Source organism: Prosopis cineraria, unplaced genomic scaffold (assembly GCF_029017545.1).
Source record: "Prosopis cineraria cultivar Desert tree isolate PC_DT_omini unplaced genomic scaffold, ASM2901754v1 PC7, whole genome shotgun sequence".
NCBI lineage: Eukaryota > Viridiplantae > Streptophyta > Magnoliopsida > Fabales > Fabaceae > Prosopis > Prosopis cineraria.
This window is the reverse complement of record NW_026555338.1, coordinates 36,367,075-36,388,798: the sequence shown is the minus strand read 5'-3', so window position 1 is coordinate 36,388,798 and position 21,724 is coordinate 36,367,075. Positions and strand designations below refer to the sequence as shown.

At 32.5% G+C, this 21,724-nt stretch overlaps 1 protein-coding gene across 18 annotated transcripts; it reads right to left on the bottom strand.

Annotated features, from left to right (window-relative positions):
* Positions 1 to 4,401: 4,401 nt before the first annotated feature.
* Positions 4,402 to 10,460, bottom strand: LOC129315496 (pentatricopeptide repeat-containing protein At4g16470-like). 18 transcript variants are annotated; one of them, XM_054959231.1, is made up of 8 exons: positions 8,715 to 10,460; positions 7,147 to 7,214; positions 6,701 to 6,748; positions 5,798 to 5,836; positions 5,377 to 5,430; positions 5,165 to 5,246; positions 4,865 to 5,064; positions 4,402 to 4,735 (listed from the first exon to the last, which is right to left on the bottom strand). In XM_054959231.1, exon 1 carries the CDS (start codon positions 10,234 to 10,236, stop codon positions 9,331 to 9,333), a length of 906 nt encoding a protein of 301 aa, XP_054815206.1. In that variant the 5' UTR covers positions 10,237 to 10,460; the 3' UTR covers positions 4,402 to 4,735; positions 4,865 to 5,064; positions 5,165 to 5,246; positions 5,377 to 5,430; positions 5,798 to 5,836; positions 6,701 to 6,748; positions 7,147 to 7,214; positions 8,715 to 9,330. The 18 variants fall into 18 exon arrangements, 16 of the variants coding, with proteins under 16 accessions (XP_054815206.1, XP_054815202.1, XP_054815204.1 ...); XM_054959227.1 differs by having other exon boundaries at positions 6,701 to 7,214; XM_054959229.1 differs by lacking the exon at positions 5,798 to 5,836.
* Positions 10,461 to 21,724: the final 11,264 nt, after the last annotated feature.

Genomic DNA, 21,724 nt, shown 5'->3' with positions numbered 1-21,724 from the left:
GTCAAACGCATCGAATTCTTCATATTCTATTTGTCTAGATAAACACTAAAAAATAATCCTGTAATTGTATATACCATCAAAACGATTTAGGTGGATACTGCAAGAGACAAAAGCATTCTTTATCAATAGCCACTAATGCTTAACATGAAATGGACCAATAAAATTTTATGGCTAAATCCTAGGATATGCACACCTACACCTCTATAAAGACCACGAACTCCCCCTTCCTTGTAGGCACTTGTGAGCACACTGTTAATTCCATTATGTGCTGGTTGAGAAAGAACATCGTTCATGCCGTCTCTTATACTTCCTCTTGCGTCTACCGCCTATAATATTTTGACAAAGGCTTTGATTGCATGACGCAAATTATTCCATCCTTAAAAGACAACCTCTACTTACTAAAGTACCAAGAAATGGATATAATACCTGTAACATTTCAAAAATTACCTTAAGATTAATTAAGTTAATTTAGAGCAAATGATTAATTTTAAAAAAATACTTAAATATAAATAATTTTAGTTAAAAGGTTATTATTGAATTTAATTTAGATTAAAATCCTAAATTATGATTTTATAGTAAATAGAAATAGTAATAATAATATTAAAAAAAAGAAGAAGAAAGAAAGAAGAAGGAAAAGGAACTTAAAAAAAAATTGAGGAGGGGGGGAAGTAATTTTTGCTTTTGTGTGTGTGTTGATGTGTAAATAGTACAAACAGAAAAGGAAGGAACGGTTTTGTGTTCCGCAAATTTAAGAAAACAAAAGAAAGAGAGAGAGGCGTGAATTTAATGTGGGACCCACTGTGTTTTAAAACCAATACTTCTATTGCCCTTTTCATTTCTCTTCCCTTTTCTTCATTCCTTCTTCCGCGCTCAGAGAGTGAGTGAGAGAGCAAGCAACGCTGCGGTGGTAGGAGCTGATTTAGAAGGTAAAGCTCCAAGATTTTAAGTATTTTAAAAGTAAATAAGTGTTTTAAACATTTTTTTCTTAATCGTTTTTTCCTTTGAGCTGCAGATTTTAAAATTTTAAAAAACTTAGGTCATGTTTGGTACACTAGAATTGCATCCAAGAGAAATGGAATTGGAATTGGAATCATGCTTTCAATAGTTTGGTATGCATGAATCCAATTCTTTATGGATTCCAATTCTGCCGAAATACCTAGAATTTAATTACATCTCCATCATGATGGAATTGCCACAATTCTATGGAATTGTCATAAGTGCCCCACATACACACTCCATCATGATGGCTGAGTTTTTTATTTTTTTATAAGGGCATTTTGGTCTTTATCTATTTTAAATACATATATTTATTAATATTATATTCAGATTCCATCTTCATACCAAACATACATTTATAACTCAATTCTATTCTGATTCTAATTTCGATTCCAATTCCAATTTCAATTCCGATTTCATCAAAAACTCTTCCATCATACCAAACGAAGCATTAGGATTTGAAAGAAGGATAAATTTTTGATGAGTAAATCTGATTGTTGAGGTTGTTAGTAGTATAATAAATATTCTAGAGTATTATTTTGTTAATAGAATTGAAATTTAAGGCATTTGAGTTTATCCCTAGATTTCTATGAGTAGATTTTTGATTTAATTTGAAAATATAAATTAATTTGTTGATATTTAGATGATTATTTAAGATGAGAAATAAATTATTATGGCTATAGAATAATGACTCTAGGCTTGAAAACAAGTTTGCAATTTTTGGATATTTTTATGTGTGAATTTTTAAAATAAAAAGAGAAATTTTGATATTAGAAAATTATTTGAATGATATTTTTAGCTAAACTTCAATGAAATTATTATGAATGAGACTATTAAACTAAGTAGATAGGTTCAAATACATGAAATTAAATTTTAAAACTCAAGAGGCTAAGACTAAGGTCTTAAAAAAATAAAATAAAATAAAATAAATACTTAAGTGTTAGAGTATGAGTGAAAATTGTGTTAATAATATTATGAACACATTAGGATATGATCAATTGTAGATTAATTTTTTTTTTTTGACACCATTCAAGCTTTGGAAGTGTTGTAACTTGAGAGGTAACCTTTGACCTCTCAAAGGTTGAGACAATTGGGGGAAATCTATTTTATGTATTTATATATTAATTAATTAATTATGTTGGTGAAACAAAAGAATATATATATATATATATATATGTATGTATATGTATATCTAAATTTTGAAATGGTTGTTTGTAATGCATGTGGCTTTGTTGATACTCTATGACTTGTGAATAAGTTAATTGTAACTTGGTGTGAGTAATGAGATTGATGATTGTTGGTATGTACACTCTTGGTTATAAGTTGTGGATTATGCACAGTGATGAATTGTATATAAGCATTTTGAATTTTATATGATGCTAATGTAGTTTTATGTGATAATATAAAAATTGATACAAGAGGCATGATTGAAATATGATGATTCTTGATATTTGTTGAGCAAGAAAGTTGATAAGCATGTCGAATAATTATGAATTATATATATAAATTTTTAAAATGCATTTTCTCATAAGTATGATCATATGACGGGAGTTCGCCTTAATGAAAGAGTTAGCAGTTATGCAAAATTCATATAGTACTTGGCTATTAATCAATAATCCTATGGGTTATAGTCGTTATTTACCTTATAAGGTACTGTAGCATTGTTCCCATTAAAGGACTTGACCCTATTGGCCTACCTGAAGTTTTCAGTAAAGCTAGTTTTAGATATGACACCCTATAGCGTGTAATTTGGGAGAAACCTTGTTCATAAGTGAGTAAGGTAACGCTGACTCAATAACCCCTCATAATATGATTAAGATCTTGCGTAGTCTCACCACATAGACGATCCCTTCCAGTTGTTGGCCTACGAATTTTATGTCAGAGAAAATGAGGGGGGATATAAGGAAGAGATTGATCATGCATATTATTATTATCATGCCATTTGAATGATTGATGACTATGTTAAAAATATGATTATAATTGTAGAAATGAAAACATGTAGTAATTATGCAAATAATATATAAGTGGCCACTTGTGCAAATTTTATACTTGACTTTACTCTTGAGATTATTTACACGAGTTAGATGCTAATATGATTAACATGTTATTAATGTCATTATTTACATGGTCACCTTGATAAATTTATTAGCTACTTGCATTCATAATTAATTATCATGTATTTGTATAACTTAGATGTACCTTGATTACTGAGTGGTTATACTCACTTTTCTCTTTTAATATATTACAGGAGCTAGCTCATCTCAGAAAAATAAAGGAAATGAGCATTAGGCCAAGTGATAATAATCACGTCTATAGGCCTTTCTCTTTTTATTTTGATATGTGTATATAGTTTATGATATTGCCAACTAAGATAATATATTCTTGATCCACTTGCATTATAGGTTTTGTATTGCGTGGAAATGTATTTGGGCCCTGGGGAATGTGGTTTGATGCTTGTGCTATATTAACGGGCCAAAATATTTATACAAGTAAAATAATTATTATCTGCTTAATTTGAGAACTTGAATGTTGTTATGGTCCTCCCTTGTATTTTTGATGTCCAAGGGTGAACAGTTGATATTAATTATATATGAATGAAAAGAAAAATTCATGCACATGATGGGCTATCGATGAATAGATGATATATAAAGTATGATAACTAGATAATAATCATTGTGATAAATGTAATTGAGACCTTAGCCCCTCACTGCCTGTTATGAAAGAATTTGAGTGGCCAAATGTTATATTGTAAATATGTATATATGTATTGTAGAGTAAAGCATAGAGAGAAAATAAAGGGGGAAACTTTTCTCCCATATTGATGTGTTCTTTTATCATGCTTCTGCACACGTTCAATTGAATGATATAAGTTTTTAAAATATTTTAAAAACTTGAAATCCCTTAATGTTAAATCGTTTGTGAAAATATATGTTAAGAATTTATTTAAGTTAATCTCTTATAAGATAATCCTTTTGGGTGAGTCTTTTATTTATTATAATTAGTCTGATGATCAAGTTTTAATTTAGGACACCCTTTATAATACCACTTGCAGAATAAATTTATGAAATAAATGGTACAGGTTCAACTAATATCAAGGTAGAAATAAGATGTTACACACGACACAAGAATTAAAACAAAAATCTAAAGTCGATACACGTGCGTATTTTAAGTGACTTGAAAATATTCTTAATAAAGGAACAAAAAAGAACTAAAGAGGATTGTTACAAGAAAATGTCACATAATTAGGTCTTTTTAGAAATTCGATCCACATATATCACAAGTTCATTGGAAAATATAGAGAACACGTAAGCCACTTTATCTATGTATGATATATATGTATGTACGTACGTATGTATGAGTTATATGTGGGTTAGAAGAGAATTAAAGAGAACAAGACACATTCCATTCAAGAGGCTTAAGTTGAAACAAATTTACTAATAAAATGTCCTAAATATGAATGAATCTTTAAGCCAACATTCTTTAACATGTTATTGAATGTATTGCTACTCATAGTTAACTGTGTCACCTTTTATGAGATAAACCAAAGGGCATATATATTTAAACCATAAATATCATCCGCGTCCTTTCTGATCAATTTCTTATCAAGCTAAATTTTACCGAAGTCTATCCAGGCATGCTTTAAGTGTTCCACAAACACCGGACACCATGATAAGTTCTCTGCTGGTCTACTTTGGAAGTTACCACAAATGTCTTCCTCTGTCACCTCTTTTTTTCCCCACTTGAAGAAAAAGAAAAATATAAGGAAATAAGGGATTCACAATATGAAATTGAATATAGATTTGCAAGAGAGAAGGCATCTAGCTCAAATATTTTAAAATAAATCAAAATGGTTGGCGGAGATCCCTACCTGAAAAGCAAGTTTTTCCTGAGCAAGGTCCAAAGGATATGTACATAAAACTGAAGTGCCTCCAGCTGCAGATCCAGCTAAGAGATCAATAACAGCACCTGATCCTAACATTGGACAATTCTGCAAGATCCAATACTTGTCATGTCGTAAAATGCAAGGCAGCATAATTAATAATCCAAATGACGCTTGCTCCATTTCCTCTGAAACCACCAAATAAGCATAGGTAAACCATAACTACAAAGTACCTGTGGACCACAGAAACATAAAAAAGGGTGTAGAAAACAGGAAGTTCAATCCTACTTATATAATCCTGGCAAACCTTCATTCTTCATTAGCTTAGAGATTGATAAACACCAATAGAGTGAAATCCTAGTGTCCTTGTCTGTGGGTAAAATTTAAAAAACAAATAGAAATTTAGGGAAATAATGGGTTAAAGTGAAACATACTCCCACCAATTAATATATTATAAGTGAAGAAATTACAAGTAAAGGAGCAATATAAAAAACACATACTGATGCAAATGCCAACGCACAGTCTCACGTGTAAATATATAATCCTTGATGTACCTAAGAAGCCAGAGTTTTCAGCATTTTAAAAAGAAGAAAAAGAGAACATTATCAACACAGGAGGTAATGAGCTCCGGAGACTTTATCTACACCAAATTGCAAGCCAGTGATGATGGGAACCAGAACAACTAGTGAGATACCGTGCCAACCACCACATATTAAACCTCTTCATCAAAATTACATTTACGAAGAAAACTATGCAGAAGGGAAAAAAGGACACAGTCTGTGGTGGCATCTTTGTCAATGGAAATATGAACAGAAAGTTGTAAGCATCAACAAATACCCACAAATGATTAAGACATAATAGTGATGCTCGTTTAGAACTAAAAAAAACCAAATCTTTGAAAGAAAGAACGGCAAAACCTACTGATAAAAGAGAATCAGCTCATTGGAATCCAGAATGGTTCTGGAAAGAAAAAATAAACCAACAGTGTCAATGCAAATTAAAACTGTTGTATAGATTAGAGAGAGAACAACAAAGAGGAAATTGATGTGACACTGGCAATTCATCAATTACTACAGCCTTAGCCTATGATGATTACAACCTTACCAATTAAGTTAAAAATAGATTAAAAGAAAGTGTTTAATGCAGCAGAAGCCATAGGTATGAGTAAGAGCAATAATATTTGCGCATGACTAGCAAAAGCTACGTAAAACAGGCACAATGTGATGGAACCCTCTATTCTAATAAGCTTTAAACAAGCATAAACCAGAAACTACACCAAAAATGGGGACTGAAAATTACAATTACCGAATAGCAAAGTTGGATTACAGCGAAATAAGGAACTGAAAATTACAGTGTACTGAAACAGAAACAGCACAAAATACACTCCACCAAACAACAATCACAAAATATAAGTCACTCACTTACAAACATACACTAAGCAGAAGATAAAATGATGAAGAAAGACGACTTCCTCCACCCCTAACCTGGCATTCGAGAGGCCAGAGCTCTCCTCACCGCTCTCAATATTCAAAATAATCCCCCCCTCTCTCTAGGCAAGGAGGAAGATTTAAAGACCCAAAAAGTGACTCTAGCACAGCCCTTACCCCTAGAAGACCCTTAACCATCACTGGGACTCTAGCACATCACTAGGCCATCAATTACTTTCCTTTTTCCCCTCATAACTAGGATCCGAAGGGCAAACATTTGAACCAACAATAATGTTATCTTTTAACCTCTTGCCTTCCTTGATTTCCTCTTATAGGTCTTAGTAAAATCATGAGCTCTATCACAATGTTTTCATGGTTAAGCAACTAAATAACTCACCTCATCAAAATCAACAAAGTTGTGTGGAAATTCAGCCATAAACCAAATCTGCTTAGAACAAAGGCAAGAGAACAAAAATTGCTCTTGTGAAAGGATGAAAAGAAAATCAACAATACAATGAAACCATAGATGTGGGAGAGCAACACCGCCAGAATGAACTGAACTTTCGTGTATTTGAAGTGCCAGCAAATTAAGTATGAAATAAAGCATTTTTCACCATAGCTGAAAGGCATTGCAGACTTTTGGCCCATGAATAACAGTTTAGCATGATACTTTAGATGATGAAGAGGATGAAGAAAAACGAAGGATCACGTAGGTTAATTTGACATGCAGGGTTAAGAATATTATAGATATGCTTTTCCTCACTTAAAAAAAAAAAAAACGGAGAAAACTTAGAATTGCAGAACAGAAGCTCAATATAGTAAGTAAATGTTTCAGATGCTCACCTCCCCATAATTAGAGGTAATAACATGAGGGGTAAAATTAATACCAATAGAACCTGCAACTCCTCCACCTAAAAGAGGTATGTTTTTAATAATTAATCGCAATTGATAACAGCAATATTCCCTATCAAAATGAAAACAGAAGAAAAAAAATTTCAATTCCTAAATATGGCATTTCACCTTGAACAGAAGGTGTTATTTATTGTTAACATTCTTTTATTATCTTTCTCTGCCCCCCTCTCCCTCTTCAGATAAACTATGTGATGAAATATCTTTATATATATATATATATATATATTACAGATTGATCCAAGCACACTGGGAGGTCTAGTGGTTGAATGTAACCAGAAGGTCCTTGACATGTCAAATAATTAGCATTGCCGGATTATCACTTGCACAGGATTCTTATCCTTAAATATGGGGATTCTTTCTGCGTCACTCCTTGTACTACACTGTAACAAGGATATGATATTTTATAAACATGCAGAGGAGCAGAAAAAGTTGAAGCACATGATGAACAATAAAATGGAAAGTGCTAAAAGGAAATGGAAGTCCAAGGTTAAGTTTCAACAATTTTGATAGATCCTGCAAAAAAAGCCAGGCTACAAAATCTAATTGTCTCTTCTTCCCTCTCTTATATTATCTCTTGTGGCTTTTGTTTGTGAATTTATATTTTCATTTCAATCATCACCAACGGAACATCAGACTATCGAAGAGATACAATTAAAACTAGGAAAGATTAATATGGAGAACTCATTCATTTTTTATGACCCATTCAATTACTTGAAAATGCTGCCTTTTGAATTAAAAAAAAAATAGGAAAGGGAAGAAATATAATTCAAAGCAAAGGAAAGCATTCACCAGAACATTCATGTATATTTGGCCTTACCGTTTGCACCAACCATATCCCTCTATTCCCTGAAGAAGTCATATCCCTCAAACATAAGAAACAAACATTTCTCAATATAAAAACTAAAATACATTTTGTATCCCTCAAAACAACCATTATGAAGAGTGTTGGTAATTTTATTACTCCTTTAGTAGTTGTACAGGACTAATGACTACGCTAGCAAGAAGTGAAGAATTTTTTTTTTTTTTTTGGGTAGAAAAAAGTTAAGAATAATGAAACTCGTTGTAGGAGCACATCTTGATCCAGCCTCCAAAGAAATTATTGAAAGCAAGAGAATAACATCCTACTCTGGACCATCGTATCCTCTTAGAGCATGCAAATCATTTGTATTATTTTTCCAATATCAAATGTAAGAGAATGTGCAGCTGTACACTGACAAATGTGTTTAATAAATCTATGTTACAGTCAACCACATCAAGTTTATTCACCAGTTGAATTCTCCATATGTCAAGTATTAACAGTCATTTGGAGAGTTTATCAATAGCACTTCTCCCCTATATAAATAATCTCTAATTCATACTCTTCAAGTTAGGGGAAAAAGAAGTCAAAAAATTAAAATTAAACACGTACATAAGGAACCATGTGCAGTTGCAATTAAGGGAAGACATAGAAATCCAGATTAAAAAATACAGGGGGGAAAAAACATAAAAGAGTAAAATACCTAACCCAATGACCTTTGCGCTGGGACGCGACATTTTTGGCATTTGGAGACGAACAAAGTGATGCCAACGTCAGGGATAATGACGAGAGATCAAAGAACACATCCGTCACAAGAGGCGAGCACATGGATCGAGATGCATTGTGCGAAGGGAAAAGGAAAAACGAATAAACAGAGCACACAAGGAATGAATGCAAACCAAATTAAGAGCACACGGACAAGCACACTTGGGAAACATAAATGGGAGGAGACCATCGGAAAAAAGAAGCACGGCACTTCAGCCAAGGAGAGACAACAGGCAACAGTGCGGCTGGGAGAAGGCGTGTTGAGGCACATGACAATTGACAAGAAATTTTAAAAAAGGAAGGAAAGCATGAAAAGGCAACCAATTTCGACACAGGGACTGGGAAATTTGATAATTACGGAGTGTGGGAGGAAAAAAGGAAGGAAACATGTGCACAAGGCCCCATGCAAGCCAGCATTATTCATCTGAGCCGACACTATTTATCAGCACAGTAAATTGTGAGAAGAGCCCCATGACCGGCTCGACGTGACCGCAAATGAAGGAAAACATTGAATGAATTGATGATGATCAGATTGACGACTCTACACTAAATTCCTATGCACAAAACTTCTCTACCACTCTCTCAGCCAACTCGACCTTGCCATGAAGTTTACATGCCCCTAACAAAGCATTCCACAAAGCTTCATCAGGCTCAATCTCCATTCTCAAAACCAACTTCTCTGCTTCCTCCACCTTACCATTCCTCCCTAGCATATCTACCATACATGTATAATGTTGCAGCGCTGGCCTCACTCCAAACCTCCTCTGCATCAGCTCAAAATATTCCTTTCCCTTCTCTATCAAACCCCCATGACTACACGCCGTCAAAACTGCAATGAAAGTCATACTATCTGGACTCTCCCCTTCTTCGACCATTCTGTCAAACAACTCAAATACTTCATCAAATTTTCCATGCATTCCATAACCCGACATCATCGCAGACCATGCCACTATACTCCTTTGATGCATTCTATCAAACACCTTACGTGCTCCAACTAAATCACCACACTTGGCATACATGCTTATCAATGCGGTTGAGTTGCCCAAATCTGAGGCAAGCCCATTGACAACAACAGCTCCGTGGACTTGCCGACCAAGCAGTAGAGCGGACAGACCTGCACAAGATTTAAGGACCGCTGGTAAGGTACGGCAATCAAAGGGTTTCAGGGCAAGCAACATTTGATGGAAGATGGAGAGGGACTTAGAGAATAAATTGAGAGAGGAGTAAGCTCTGATAAGGGAGTTGAAGAGGAAAGTGGGTCGACGGTTGGTAAAGGAGAAAAGGATATTGGCTTGCCGCAATTGGGCGCATGAAGCATAGGACGATACAAGTTTGATTCGAATGAAATCATGGCTAGAAATGCCTAAAACAATAGTGCGTGCATGTATTAGTTTAAGGTTCTGCAACTGCTTTGGAGAGGAGCAAGCGTCAAGAAGAGACGCATAAAACGATATTGCCATTTTTCACCTTTGAAACAGAGAAGGGATCATTCAAACACGGGGTTCAAAAAAACAATAGAAGAACTAGAGAAGGGCAGAACTCCAAGCCTGCAATGAGAGGCAATATTATGGATGGCGTGACTGCAACGAGAAGGGCAGGAGCTTGCAGCTCAAGCTTCATTCTTAGATAAGGAGGACGTCCACGCCAAGCCGTGACGAAACGTTGGAGAAGGGACTGCTAACTAGAGGAGCCAGCGCTTGCAGCGTATGAGGCAAGGCCAGGGAAGATGAGCGTTTCGTGATGAATGGGCTTAATGATAATATGGGCTTGGACTATGAGGATGGGCCATAGGATGTGAAAATTGGGCTTTGGGATGATCTGGAAGGAGTTAGAAATTGTAGGGAGGAATAATTGAGGATGATGGTTGGATGAAGCATGTCAAGAATTATGCGAACATTTTTTTCTCAGGCTGTTCTACACTCATTTGTGATTTCTATTCTCTTCTCTCCCCACCCAAAGATTATAATTCTTCATCACTTTGACTTTATCTTCACCTCCCAACTTCAACCGTGGCTTTTCATTGAATATTCTGAGTATGATCCTCGTAGAATAATTTAAATACAGGATCAACGTTATAGAAAGTTAGTCATTTAACGGGAAGAAAAATCATCAACAAATCAGTTTAATGCAATGGTTGTGACTATAATTATAAGCTGCTATTTACACAGGAATATACAATCACAAATCGAACTGGTCAGATATTCACTTGTACATTGGATATGCATAAAGGTTTATAAGGATGTTGTAAGCACTAACCAATTAATTGATTAGTAAATATGTAACTCCACTCTTTTATTCTTTTTTGGTTGGGTTTCCCACGTCACTTGACTCTGATGGCTCTCCACTACTCTATTTAGAGTGGGGAAAATACCTTTTAATGCAAATGTCATGCTATTCACAACATATCGTTTAGGGTTGTGTAAAAATCTTTCAATCCAATTCAGTTCGATTCAAACCCTAGACAAACCCGATCCTGTCCGATCTAAATAAAAGTTAGTTTTTCAGGACCAAAAAACCTATACTCTTTATATGAGTTGGACTATGTAACATCCTTAAAATTTAAACTTGATTAACCAAACCTGATTTGAGTAATTAAGTTTATTAAATGAGATGTATGGGCAGAGAGATTTAATGGGCGTCTTTGGTTGTAATTTTATCCCTAAATGCAGGTTCAAAGTAAAATCGGGTTACTCGAATATGAATGAGGGAGAAAGTCTAAAGGATGGAATTTTGTGTCACGCGCCACAACTTGTGGTTAATCTGTTGTGGTGCATGTGTGCCTAACAACCAAAGACGGGCTTCTTTATGCTATGCACTGCGGCGCATAGTCACTTTTTTGCATAAATAAAAGGGCAAAACTAATGAAAAATAGAAGAAAAGTAAAAGAAAACGAAAGAGCTCTGCTAGAGTTTAAAGGATTCAAGCATTTGAAGTGTTTTAAAGTTTCAAAACCCTAGAGGTAAGCTTTTAAAGCATGAATCTCTCTTTTTCTTCCATTTTCTCTAGTTGAAAAGTTAGGATTTGATTGAAAAGGATAATTTTTGGTCCATAGAGATTATAGGTCTGAACCTATTGAGTTAAATAGAGTTAATAAGAGTTGATTAAGCTAATAAAAATAAGCATTTATGGTTTTGTAAGTGTTGGTAGTTAGAGGCAAAAAATACCCAAAAATCCCATTATAAATATGGTAGTTAGGGTAATGTGACGCCATTAATAATTATTTAAGAGTTTAATGAGTTTATTGTGAGTTAGAGGGAGTTAAGAAACTCCATAAGTACCCTTGTATGAGAAGAAATTGAATCTTAACAGTGAAGAAGTGTTTGAGTTGATAGTGAAATTTATCCAAAAAGTGATATTGATGAATTATATTGTGATTAATTGTAGAATGAGTATTTTTAGCACCATTCAAGCTTCATGGAAGCTTTGGGAGTATGTAATTGAGAGGTAAGACATTTGACCTCTCAAAGGTTTAAGGTAACCAAGTGAATTCTCTCTCGTGCTCTTGTCTGTTAATGGATTTATTGATTTGTGCTTTACAATTGAAATGTGTGAAATTTCTTAATGCAAGCGTGGCATGAAATGTTTGAAAATTTACATTAAAGTTTCATAGAGTTCAATGACATGGTTTGTGAAATTCAATGATTGTAAATAGGTGGAGTACAATGATAGTGAAAATGTGAAGTTCTATGAAATAATGTTAGTGAAGCTCCATGACTTGTTTTATTTGGAGTTCAATAATGTAATTTGTGATGGACTGCAATGATTATATGTTAAGTAAGGTTCAACAATCATGTGATAAAGGAGTTTGATGACATAACATGTTGTGGAGTCCGATGATGCGTATTAAATGAAATTATGTGATAAATATGTGTAGTGAAAGTATAATGAGATAATTGAGCATGCTTAGGTAGTGAACACTTGCATGCTAGATGTTATTGCATGTTTATGCATCACATGATCTTGAAAGGCAAGAGTTTGCCTTGAAAAAAGAATAGAGAATTAAATTCATATGGTAAGGTTTCCATCAGAGATCGATGGTTTATCTGAATTTATCATATTTATTGTCTCACTGATTCAATAAGAAATTCAAACCTAGCTAGTTATCCACTTGTTCAACAAGAAAACTAGTATAGGGAGAATTGCACCCCATAGTGTGAGAAATGGGGGAAACTGTAACTCACAAGTGAGTTAGAAAATCTTGATTGAGTAACCTCTCACACGTATTTAGCTAGGATAATCTCAATTCATAAACAATCCTAATGTATTATAACCTGCGGTTTCATATTAGAGGAATGAGGAGGATTTAAGAGAGGTGTAATCATCCATATAGTGATAAAAGAGCATATGGTTATTTGTATTGTGACTCTGGTAAAGAAAATCATGAGTTTAGTATTTTATCTATGTGAAAATGTGTTAATAAGTCATTACCTTATGAAAACATGCTAATGTGAGTAAGAATTATAGTTTAGTGTTTCTTGATCATGCTAAATGAATTGAGAATAAGACATTTGTCACTCACATTTAAATTAATTAACATGCATTAATATGAGTTAGATGGACTTTAGTTATTAAGTAGTTGTACTCACCTTACTATCTTCAATATTGCAAGAACTAGATCAAAGAGACAGGACAGAGGGAAAAAGCTCGAGGCATAGGATTCATATCTTATAAGTAGGCCTCCTTTTCTTTTTGAAGTATTAATGCGCGTATTCTTGCATGATATTGCCAATTAAGGATGATTCATGTTGTGACTTACTTACACCATGTGTTTTGTTAAATTATATAGTGTATTTTAAGCTCGAGGGTATGCATGTATTAATTGTGAGACTTAGAGCAAGGTCAAAATACTAGTACAAATAAAAGTTGTGTAATGGCACTTGAATTATGATGATTAATTGTTGAAATATAAGATTAGAGCCCCCTTTTATTTTTGAGATAAAGAGGATGAGTAATGAAAATGTGTTTCATGAGTATTGTTAGTAATGTGGTGTAATGTATAAGTCCGTTTTAGTCGATCGAGTATGATCTAAGTGATGTTTGTAGCTTTTGATTTATGATTAGAGTCTTAGGCACTCAGGTCATATGTAAATGAGAAAAATAGTTAATTTTGAAATGAGTATCCAACTTTTAATTGAAAAATAATTTAAGGGTGAAACTAAAGCAATTAGCTAGTAATAGGAGAAAGCTCTCTGCAGCCACCTAAATCGCCTCAATCAAACGTTAGAGGGAGAAATAGGGCTTGTTGGAAGTTCACTCGATTTCTATCAAGTGATAGCAAAAAAAATCTACTGTCAAAATCATAAAAGCTGATAGTGCCTGAGCCACGGCACATAGTGTAACACACCAAATTCTTTTTTAAAATAATTTAACTCAACCATAGTTGGGTTACAGCCACCCAACACATTTTTATATCAATAATTTCGATATAAAATATTTTATAATTGGCTTCAACTCATACACTATAACATTTCAGATAAATTTTTACCTCCCACATACCATTAGGCTAAATCACATTTGTCCATCCTTATACTCCCAACAAGTAAACTAAATTACATTTATCCATCCTTATACTCCCAACAAATAAAATAAGCAATTTAGTCAATTTTCAACACAAGCCAATTATTTGGCCTTATAATCATGCCATTTTAACCAATCCAAAGTAAACCAAATATTAAAATTACAATCATCCAAATTGTACCAAAAATAGAAATAGTTTGAAAGACATGATTACATTTATATATTCATATAATTGACAATAAACAAAAAGCCCTAATATTGGCAATATAACACATTATAAATCATAAATTAAATACCCAAAAGAGACAGTGGATCTATACCACTAAGCCTCTGGGACTCCTCCACGTGTCACTCTTGGCTCTTCTCCTGAAAATTGTTAACCACATAATGAGACTCAAAAGTCCCAGTAACCAAAGCCAATTTATGATAGTGTATACAAACAGTTAATTGTGTGCTTACTAAGTGAGAATTAAAAATAATATAATTCCAATAAATATAAGAAATAATACAATACACATAAACAACCATCCTTATATCCCTCCATTAACCTCGAGCCGTAGCCCTCACTCGGTGCTAAATTACCCGGCCAAAGGTAGATTAGCCCGAGCCCTTACAAGCCACCTATTGAGCTCCAATAGGGGCGTACCACGTGGCACATAAATACAACAACAATAGCAAGTCTCCCAACACCTCCCAAAATAATCAAACAAATTCATAATAATATTGCACAATTATGCAATATTACAAAATTCATAATTTTCTTAATAATCACCCAATTAACATGAAGTAACACTAATCACAAATTAAAAGCATGGTTACCTTGTGGCTTTTTCAATAAATTATTCCTTAAAATTTCTCTCTCACCACAATCTTCACCAGTAATACAATCTACAAATAACATATTATTTATAAATATTAGTTTCAATTTTTGAAACTAATAAAATAATTCTAATAATAGAATTAAAAATATAACATAATTCCTAATCTCAATCTTAATACAAATCTATAGTTAATACTATTAAGTATAATTTTTAACTCCTCTTTTAATTATCAATAAACATTAATAATCTAAAAATCAACTTCTAAACTAATTTTTATTATCAAAATTTTCTTTTTATTTCATAAATTCGTACCTAAAATACCCAAAAATTAAAAATTAAGTTTTTAGCTTAGAATCATAATCCTATAGCCATAATAATTCATTTCTCATCCCAAATAATCATCTAAACCTCAATAAATCAACATATATTTTTAGATCTAGTTTAGAATTTGATCCATAAGCCATAAATTCAAAGATCATTAACAAATTTATACTCTATAACATTTATTATACTACTGACAACCTCAAAAACCATATTTATTCAACATAAATTCATCCCTCTTCCAGATCTTAAATTTTCTACCACTACAAACTCAGAAACTAAAGAAAAAGGATGACTAAGAAAAAATTTTAGAACACTTACTTAGTCTTGAAAAGCTTAAAATCACATCCTAAATATCCTATTAAAAACTCTTACCTTAAAAATTTAGATATTTCGCACCGGTGACTCACGTTCTCTCTGCCTCAGCACGCACGAAGGAATGAATGAGGAAATGAAGGAAGGTGAGTTTTTATAAAAACTCAGTGGGTCCCACACATTTTTTTTATTCTTTTCTCTCTCTTCTTTCTTTCTTCTTCTTTTTTTTATTATTATTATATTTTACTGTTGAGGCGGCGGCTGCGTTCACATTTTCTTCCTTTCTTTCTTGTTTTTACACCTTTTTATTATTATAATAATAATTTAATAATATTATTTTTTTTAATTATTTTTTTTATTTTTTTTTAAATTATTTTTTTTAATTTCTATTAACCCAAATTAACTATTAAAATTTATATTGGGATGTTACACATAGCACAGAAGCTCATAAGTTGTGGCACATATGTGACAAGCCACGATGCATGCCTCTGTTTCTACATTGTTTCACTATTTTTAAATTTTTAAGCAAATGCCTTAATTCTTTTTGAGATCCTATACTTTCGTATGTTAAATTGAACCCTGATTTTTCACTCATGAAGAAATGTTAGGATGTTATAAAAATATTATAAACTTAAGGATCCCATTTGTGAAATTTAACAAATTTAGTAATTACCATGATGCTTGGAACTTATGGAGGATTAGTAAAGGTAACCTTATTTGTCTAACCTGAATATTTTACAAACTAAACAAGAGATTCAGTATCTGAATCACATGTTCAGGTCTGGTCCTATAAATTTATTTAATATAACTATAATTAATTTATTAATTATTATTAATATTATAATAAGATAATTTATAATAATCATTAGTAATTTTTTATGTTTTATACTTGCAAAGTCATTAATATTGAGAAAAATTTCAGCATTAACCAACCTTAGTCTTCTTCTTTTATTGATAAAATTTATTGTTAACTTAGTGCAATGGACTTTAGACATATTAAAGGTTGCTTAATATTATTGAAGGTTATTTGATTTTAATCATTTGTATTGTAATTGGAATACTTTTTTTGTTAGATATTATTGCGGATTTATAATTATTATTGTTATGATAAATTTCATATGATTATAAGTAATTTTATTATATTAATTGAGTTTATTATATTAAAATAAATTGCTACATCTCATAGATGAAAAAGGAAAAACCAAAGTGAGATATTGGACAAGATCGAGACCAGTCTCTTAGTCCTACTGGACCAGTCTGATCCTGTTCAGCTTCGAGTTATAATAAGATCAAATCGGACTATGAGTTACTCAACTCAGTTATTTTTATGAAAAGGGCCAAACTTTAGGTTAGGCCAAATCTTGTCGGGTTAGTCCTTTGTGCAACTCTAATATTGTCTATAAATTTATAATCCACAATGAAATGAGGGAGACAAAGTCATCACCAACCTAACCTTAGAGGTCTTTATATATATATATATATATATTGTTTATAATAATACCTCAAGTCAAATGCAAAATTACATTGAAGCTTTTCCCTTTTGCTTCTTTGTTTCGTCTTGCTAGCTTACAAATAATCATATTATACATAATGCAATGCATTGCTAAGTATAAGAAAGTGAAAACCTTCTTTATATAATAAGTGTAGTTGATTATTTATGGACAAAGTAATACACGTTCCAACAAATCATAAATGCTCAAAAATTTCTTCTATAACTAGGCATAAGGGCTGCAAACTAGCACACAGGTTGATACGCCTAGCCAACCCACTAAAGAGATAGGCTGATAATCCCAATTCAACTCATACATTAGCAGGTTAGCTCTTAAAACATATATCCCTATCTTTTTTAGAATATATAAACTAAATTTAAACAGAATATTATGTCCTGTACTAGCCACAAAATAATATATATTATAGGAATTAGCCGTGTAATCATACTAAAATTAGATACATCTACTCCATTTAGTTGGATCAAATTTCAAACTTGAGAGCACATTACAAAAAATCTTACATCCACAACTCAACCACATTCCATAATCCATAATCCAAGTCTGCCACAGTAGCACATATGACCAATGCAAATAATTAATTAAATTAAACACAAAATAACCAAACTAGAGTCCACAATATGCATCTCTAGACCAAAAATTAGTTAAAGACTAGAGGGAGCAAGCTACTTGATTCACTAAGTGAAGAAAAAAAATCCAAAAAAGACAGAGAAGTGAGATACCCATGAATGAGGAGGAAGACTTCCATGAGGATCGGAGCTCGAAAGTGCTTGCAACTCATAAGGGCACGAAGATGACTTTAACGACAAATGGTGACTGAGCTTGAACGCAGACAAGATGAGATTGACTGATCGAGGGCTAAGTCTTTGATTTGGCAAGAGAAAGGATGTGAAGATGAAGATTAAAGAAGTTCCTAATAAAGGATGAGAAGAGGTCGAGCCATTAAGGATTATCAAAGGTTGAACTAATAAAGGGAGAGAGGGAGCGAAGACGATGAGAGAGTCGAGACTCGAAAGGGATCGCGTAGTTGATTTTAAAGGTTAAGAGTGTGTTTAAGAGTTTAGGATTGAATAGAAAGGAACGATCATTAATGAAATAGAACAAAATGGAGCAAAGTAGAGTGGAATAGAACAAAAGTTTTCACTATTTAGGAGTTTTATGATGAGAAGAAATGATTTTACATGACCATTGTTTGGAAATTATTATAAAATCGATGGAACAAAACAGTTTAAAACTTTTTTCTTCCAATATTACCCATATGACTAAATTTAAAGAAAATGATAATGGTCATTAAATAATTATAATATTTATACAATAAAAAATTATAATAATTAAAATTAACAGTCAAACAAGATACTTAAAAATTAAGAATAAAAAGAGAAACCAAGTAACAGAGTCATAGTGTTAAAAAGCAAGAGAGAGAGAGAGAGAGAGAGAGAGATACGTCAGGAAGTAAGGCGATACATTATGCCTAAATGCCTAGTCAACCTAGATATGCCTGAAACATTCGAGCACATAGGGCTAGACATTAGCAGAGGTCAAATCTTGCCTTACCTGAACATGTGAAAATGTTTTAATTTTTTGTGAATAATATTTATCTTATGTCATTATTTTTTATTAAAAGTTATCATATTATATTATTTTTATGATTTTTTATACATTTTTTACCATTACAATTTTTTAAATCTCTTTCAAAATTTAAATTTAAATTTTAACTTCTTATTATGTAAAAATAATTGACAATGTTTTTTCATTTGAACTTTTAAAAATTACTTTTGATTCTACTATTAGTTTTGTAGAGAATATATTTTAAATAATAATAATAATATTTTTTCAAGGAAACCTTTGTTTATATTTTTAAAAAAAGTTTGTAAAAATATTTCTAGTCAACCAGACTAACTTGGTGCCTAACTTTACATCGGGCTGGGCATCAAGTAAGGGTGATGCCTGGCTCAATCCTGCTTATATGCAACTCTAGTAGGAGAAGAGAGATGGTTGGAGAATAAAAATAATAGATAAGATTTTGTTTTATTAGGATAAAAAGTTGGGGGTAATTTTGCAAATGAAATAATTATATTGTGCCATTCCATCCCTGACCCTCTAATCTGGGAGAACAAAAAATGTTGAGCTATGGATGGCAAAGGAATACTTCAGAGGCCTTTCTTTATCATTTCATCATTCTTAAAATAAAAATAAAAAAACTCACAAACAATGGTTAGGTCTTTTAGCCATCGCACTCCATTTCATTCCCTTCTAAAATAATCTCTCATAGTGTAAGGGAGGGAGATGAGAGTAACTAGGGCTTGCTTTTGTTCTAAAATGACATTTAAACCTTCTCCAAGAAATTTAGCATAATAAGATATTATTCTATTAATTTTGTATCTAATATTATCTGATGTGTATAAAAAAAAATTACTTGGGAGAGAATAGCCCCTTAAATAGTATTCAATTTGCTCGAGGATTATGGTTGTCAGCTGTGGGGATACCTTGGGCATAAAAAAAAATATTATCTGGTGAAAAAATATTTGTAATGTTAAAAGTTGAATTTTAATTTATATTTTTTGTTAGGATTTTCTTAAAACATTAACAAAATAAAGTTCAGTTTTAACAATAATATATATGAATTTTCACAAAACAATATCCAATGCAAACTAAAAAACCTTTATTGCAATAAATTTATTTGAGAGGGTCTTAAATGCCATTCTCCCTGTGTTCTAAATCGTGCTTTGCATGAATTGAGAGTGTACAATTGACAAAATAATAAAAGTAAAAAATAAAAAACAACCAAGACAACTCGGGCTTGTCGTTTTTGTGGTTCAGCCTAGTTTACTCATTTTTGCAACTCAACCACTAAAATTAGCTGGTTAAATGGGCTGGCGGGAAGGTTGAATCCATTTTTCCAACTCCATTTTCACTGCTCTCTGCTGCAAAACAAAACAAAAAAAAACAAACAAACAAACAAAAAGAAAAAACAGTCATCTTTCTTTTTTATTTTAGTGGACAAATGTAGAAAATCATTGTAGAAAACAACTCAAACACCACTTGGTCTTGGTGTATTAGTCTCACGCATGTTCAACTTGTGTTGTTACAAATCAATTTGAATGAAACTTTATTCTTTAAGTTGCATTTCTAAATCGTTTAGAACTGTAACCTCACTTCAAGTCTTCAAGGCAGCTTTCAAAATTCAAAAACTCAAGTCGCTAGCTCTTTCATTTATGATGCCCTGGAGGGTTAAATGAATTTATTATTAAATAATTAAAAAAAGAAAAAAAATCATAATGATTTTAGAAGAGGACATTAATTAATTTATTTGCAACGAGTCGCTTATCTAGACTGGGTCAACAATCACGTGTCAGTGTAGATATGAAATAAAAACTGTATTAACCTGCAATTGCTTGCTTGCTTTGTGTTTAAATAACAGATAATGAAATTTGTGCTCGTCATAAATAAGCTATCTTCAATTATTGTTGCTTTGCTAAATTTACTTTTAAATATTAGTAACTGGAAAATTAACTTAAGAGTTTCTCGGTTTTCTGTAACCGCAATCGTCAATCGTTCAAGGTGTCATTTATCATGAAGGGTTAACATTGTGGAAATTTAATTATTTAATATATTCTTATGCTTAACTCTCCACAAAAGCATGCTTTGCCCTTTTTTCTCACGTTAGTTCCCATCACAGCAATGCTAAAAGCAAACTTATTTTCAATCAATGGGTGTTGAAAGAAGCATCAACCGACTGAGATGGCTTTACTTTTCTTTATCGCCATTAAAATAAAAACGGAAAAGAAGTATATAACAGATTGCACCCTGAAATTACAGAGCATGCATATGCCGTACTCATTACCATACTTAGATGTCCTACGGGCTAGAAATAAACTAATCCTCGTTTGGTTTAATTTAATGCAAAATCATGATAAGTGCTTTGTGAGATCAAGATTTAAAATATTATAGCTTGACCATGATGTTTGTCCCATGTTAGGTCTAATTTTGAACATCCAATTCGAAGGTTAATGAATTTTTCACTTTTGTGATACGGACCACTTACCATAACATAAAACAGCCACTGCGTGATTTCCCATTCAGATGCAAATATCACATCAATTAGCAGCCTGCACCAGTTCTAATGAAAGTTCTTCCTCTAGAATGTTGATCTTCGCTGAAGAATCTCTAAGCTAACCATTCATGTTTACGTTTCAAAATTCCTGCATCATTGCAACTCACTAAGCTAAAAACGAATGCCTTATACAGGTATATGTTTTGTTCCAGGTTAATTTCTATGTGAGTTGTTCATAATTGGCAGTTATGAGCAAAAAATAAAAGTAAAAACCAATCAGGACCAAAGGGAATTAGAGCAAGAAAGGCTTGTCTAAGATTTTGAAATTCAGAACATGAGATTAATGTTATTTAAGATCAAGAAAACCACATGAGGAATTCACCTTATTTGCACAAGACCTTATAATCGCATA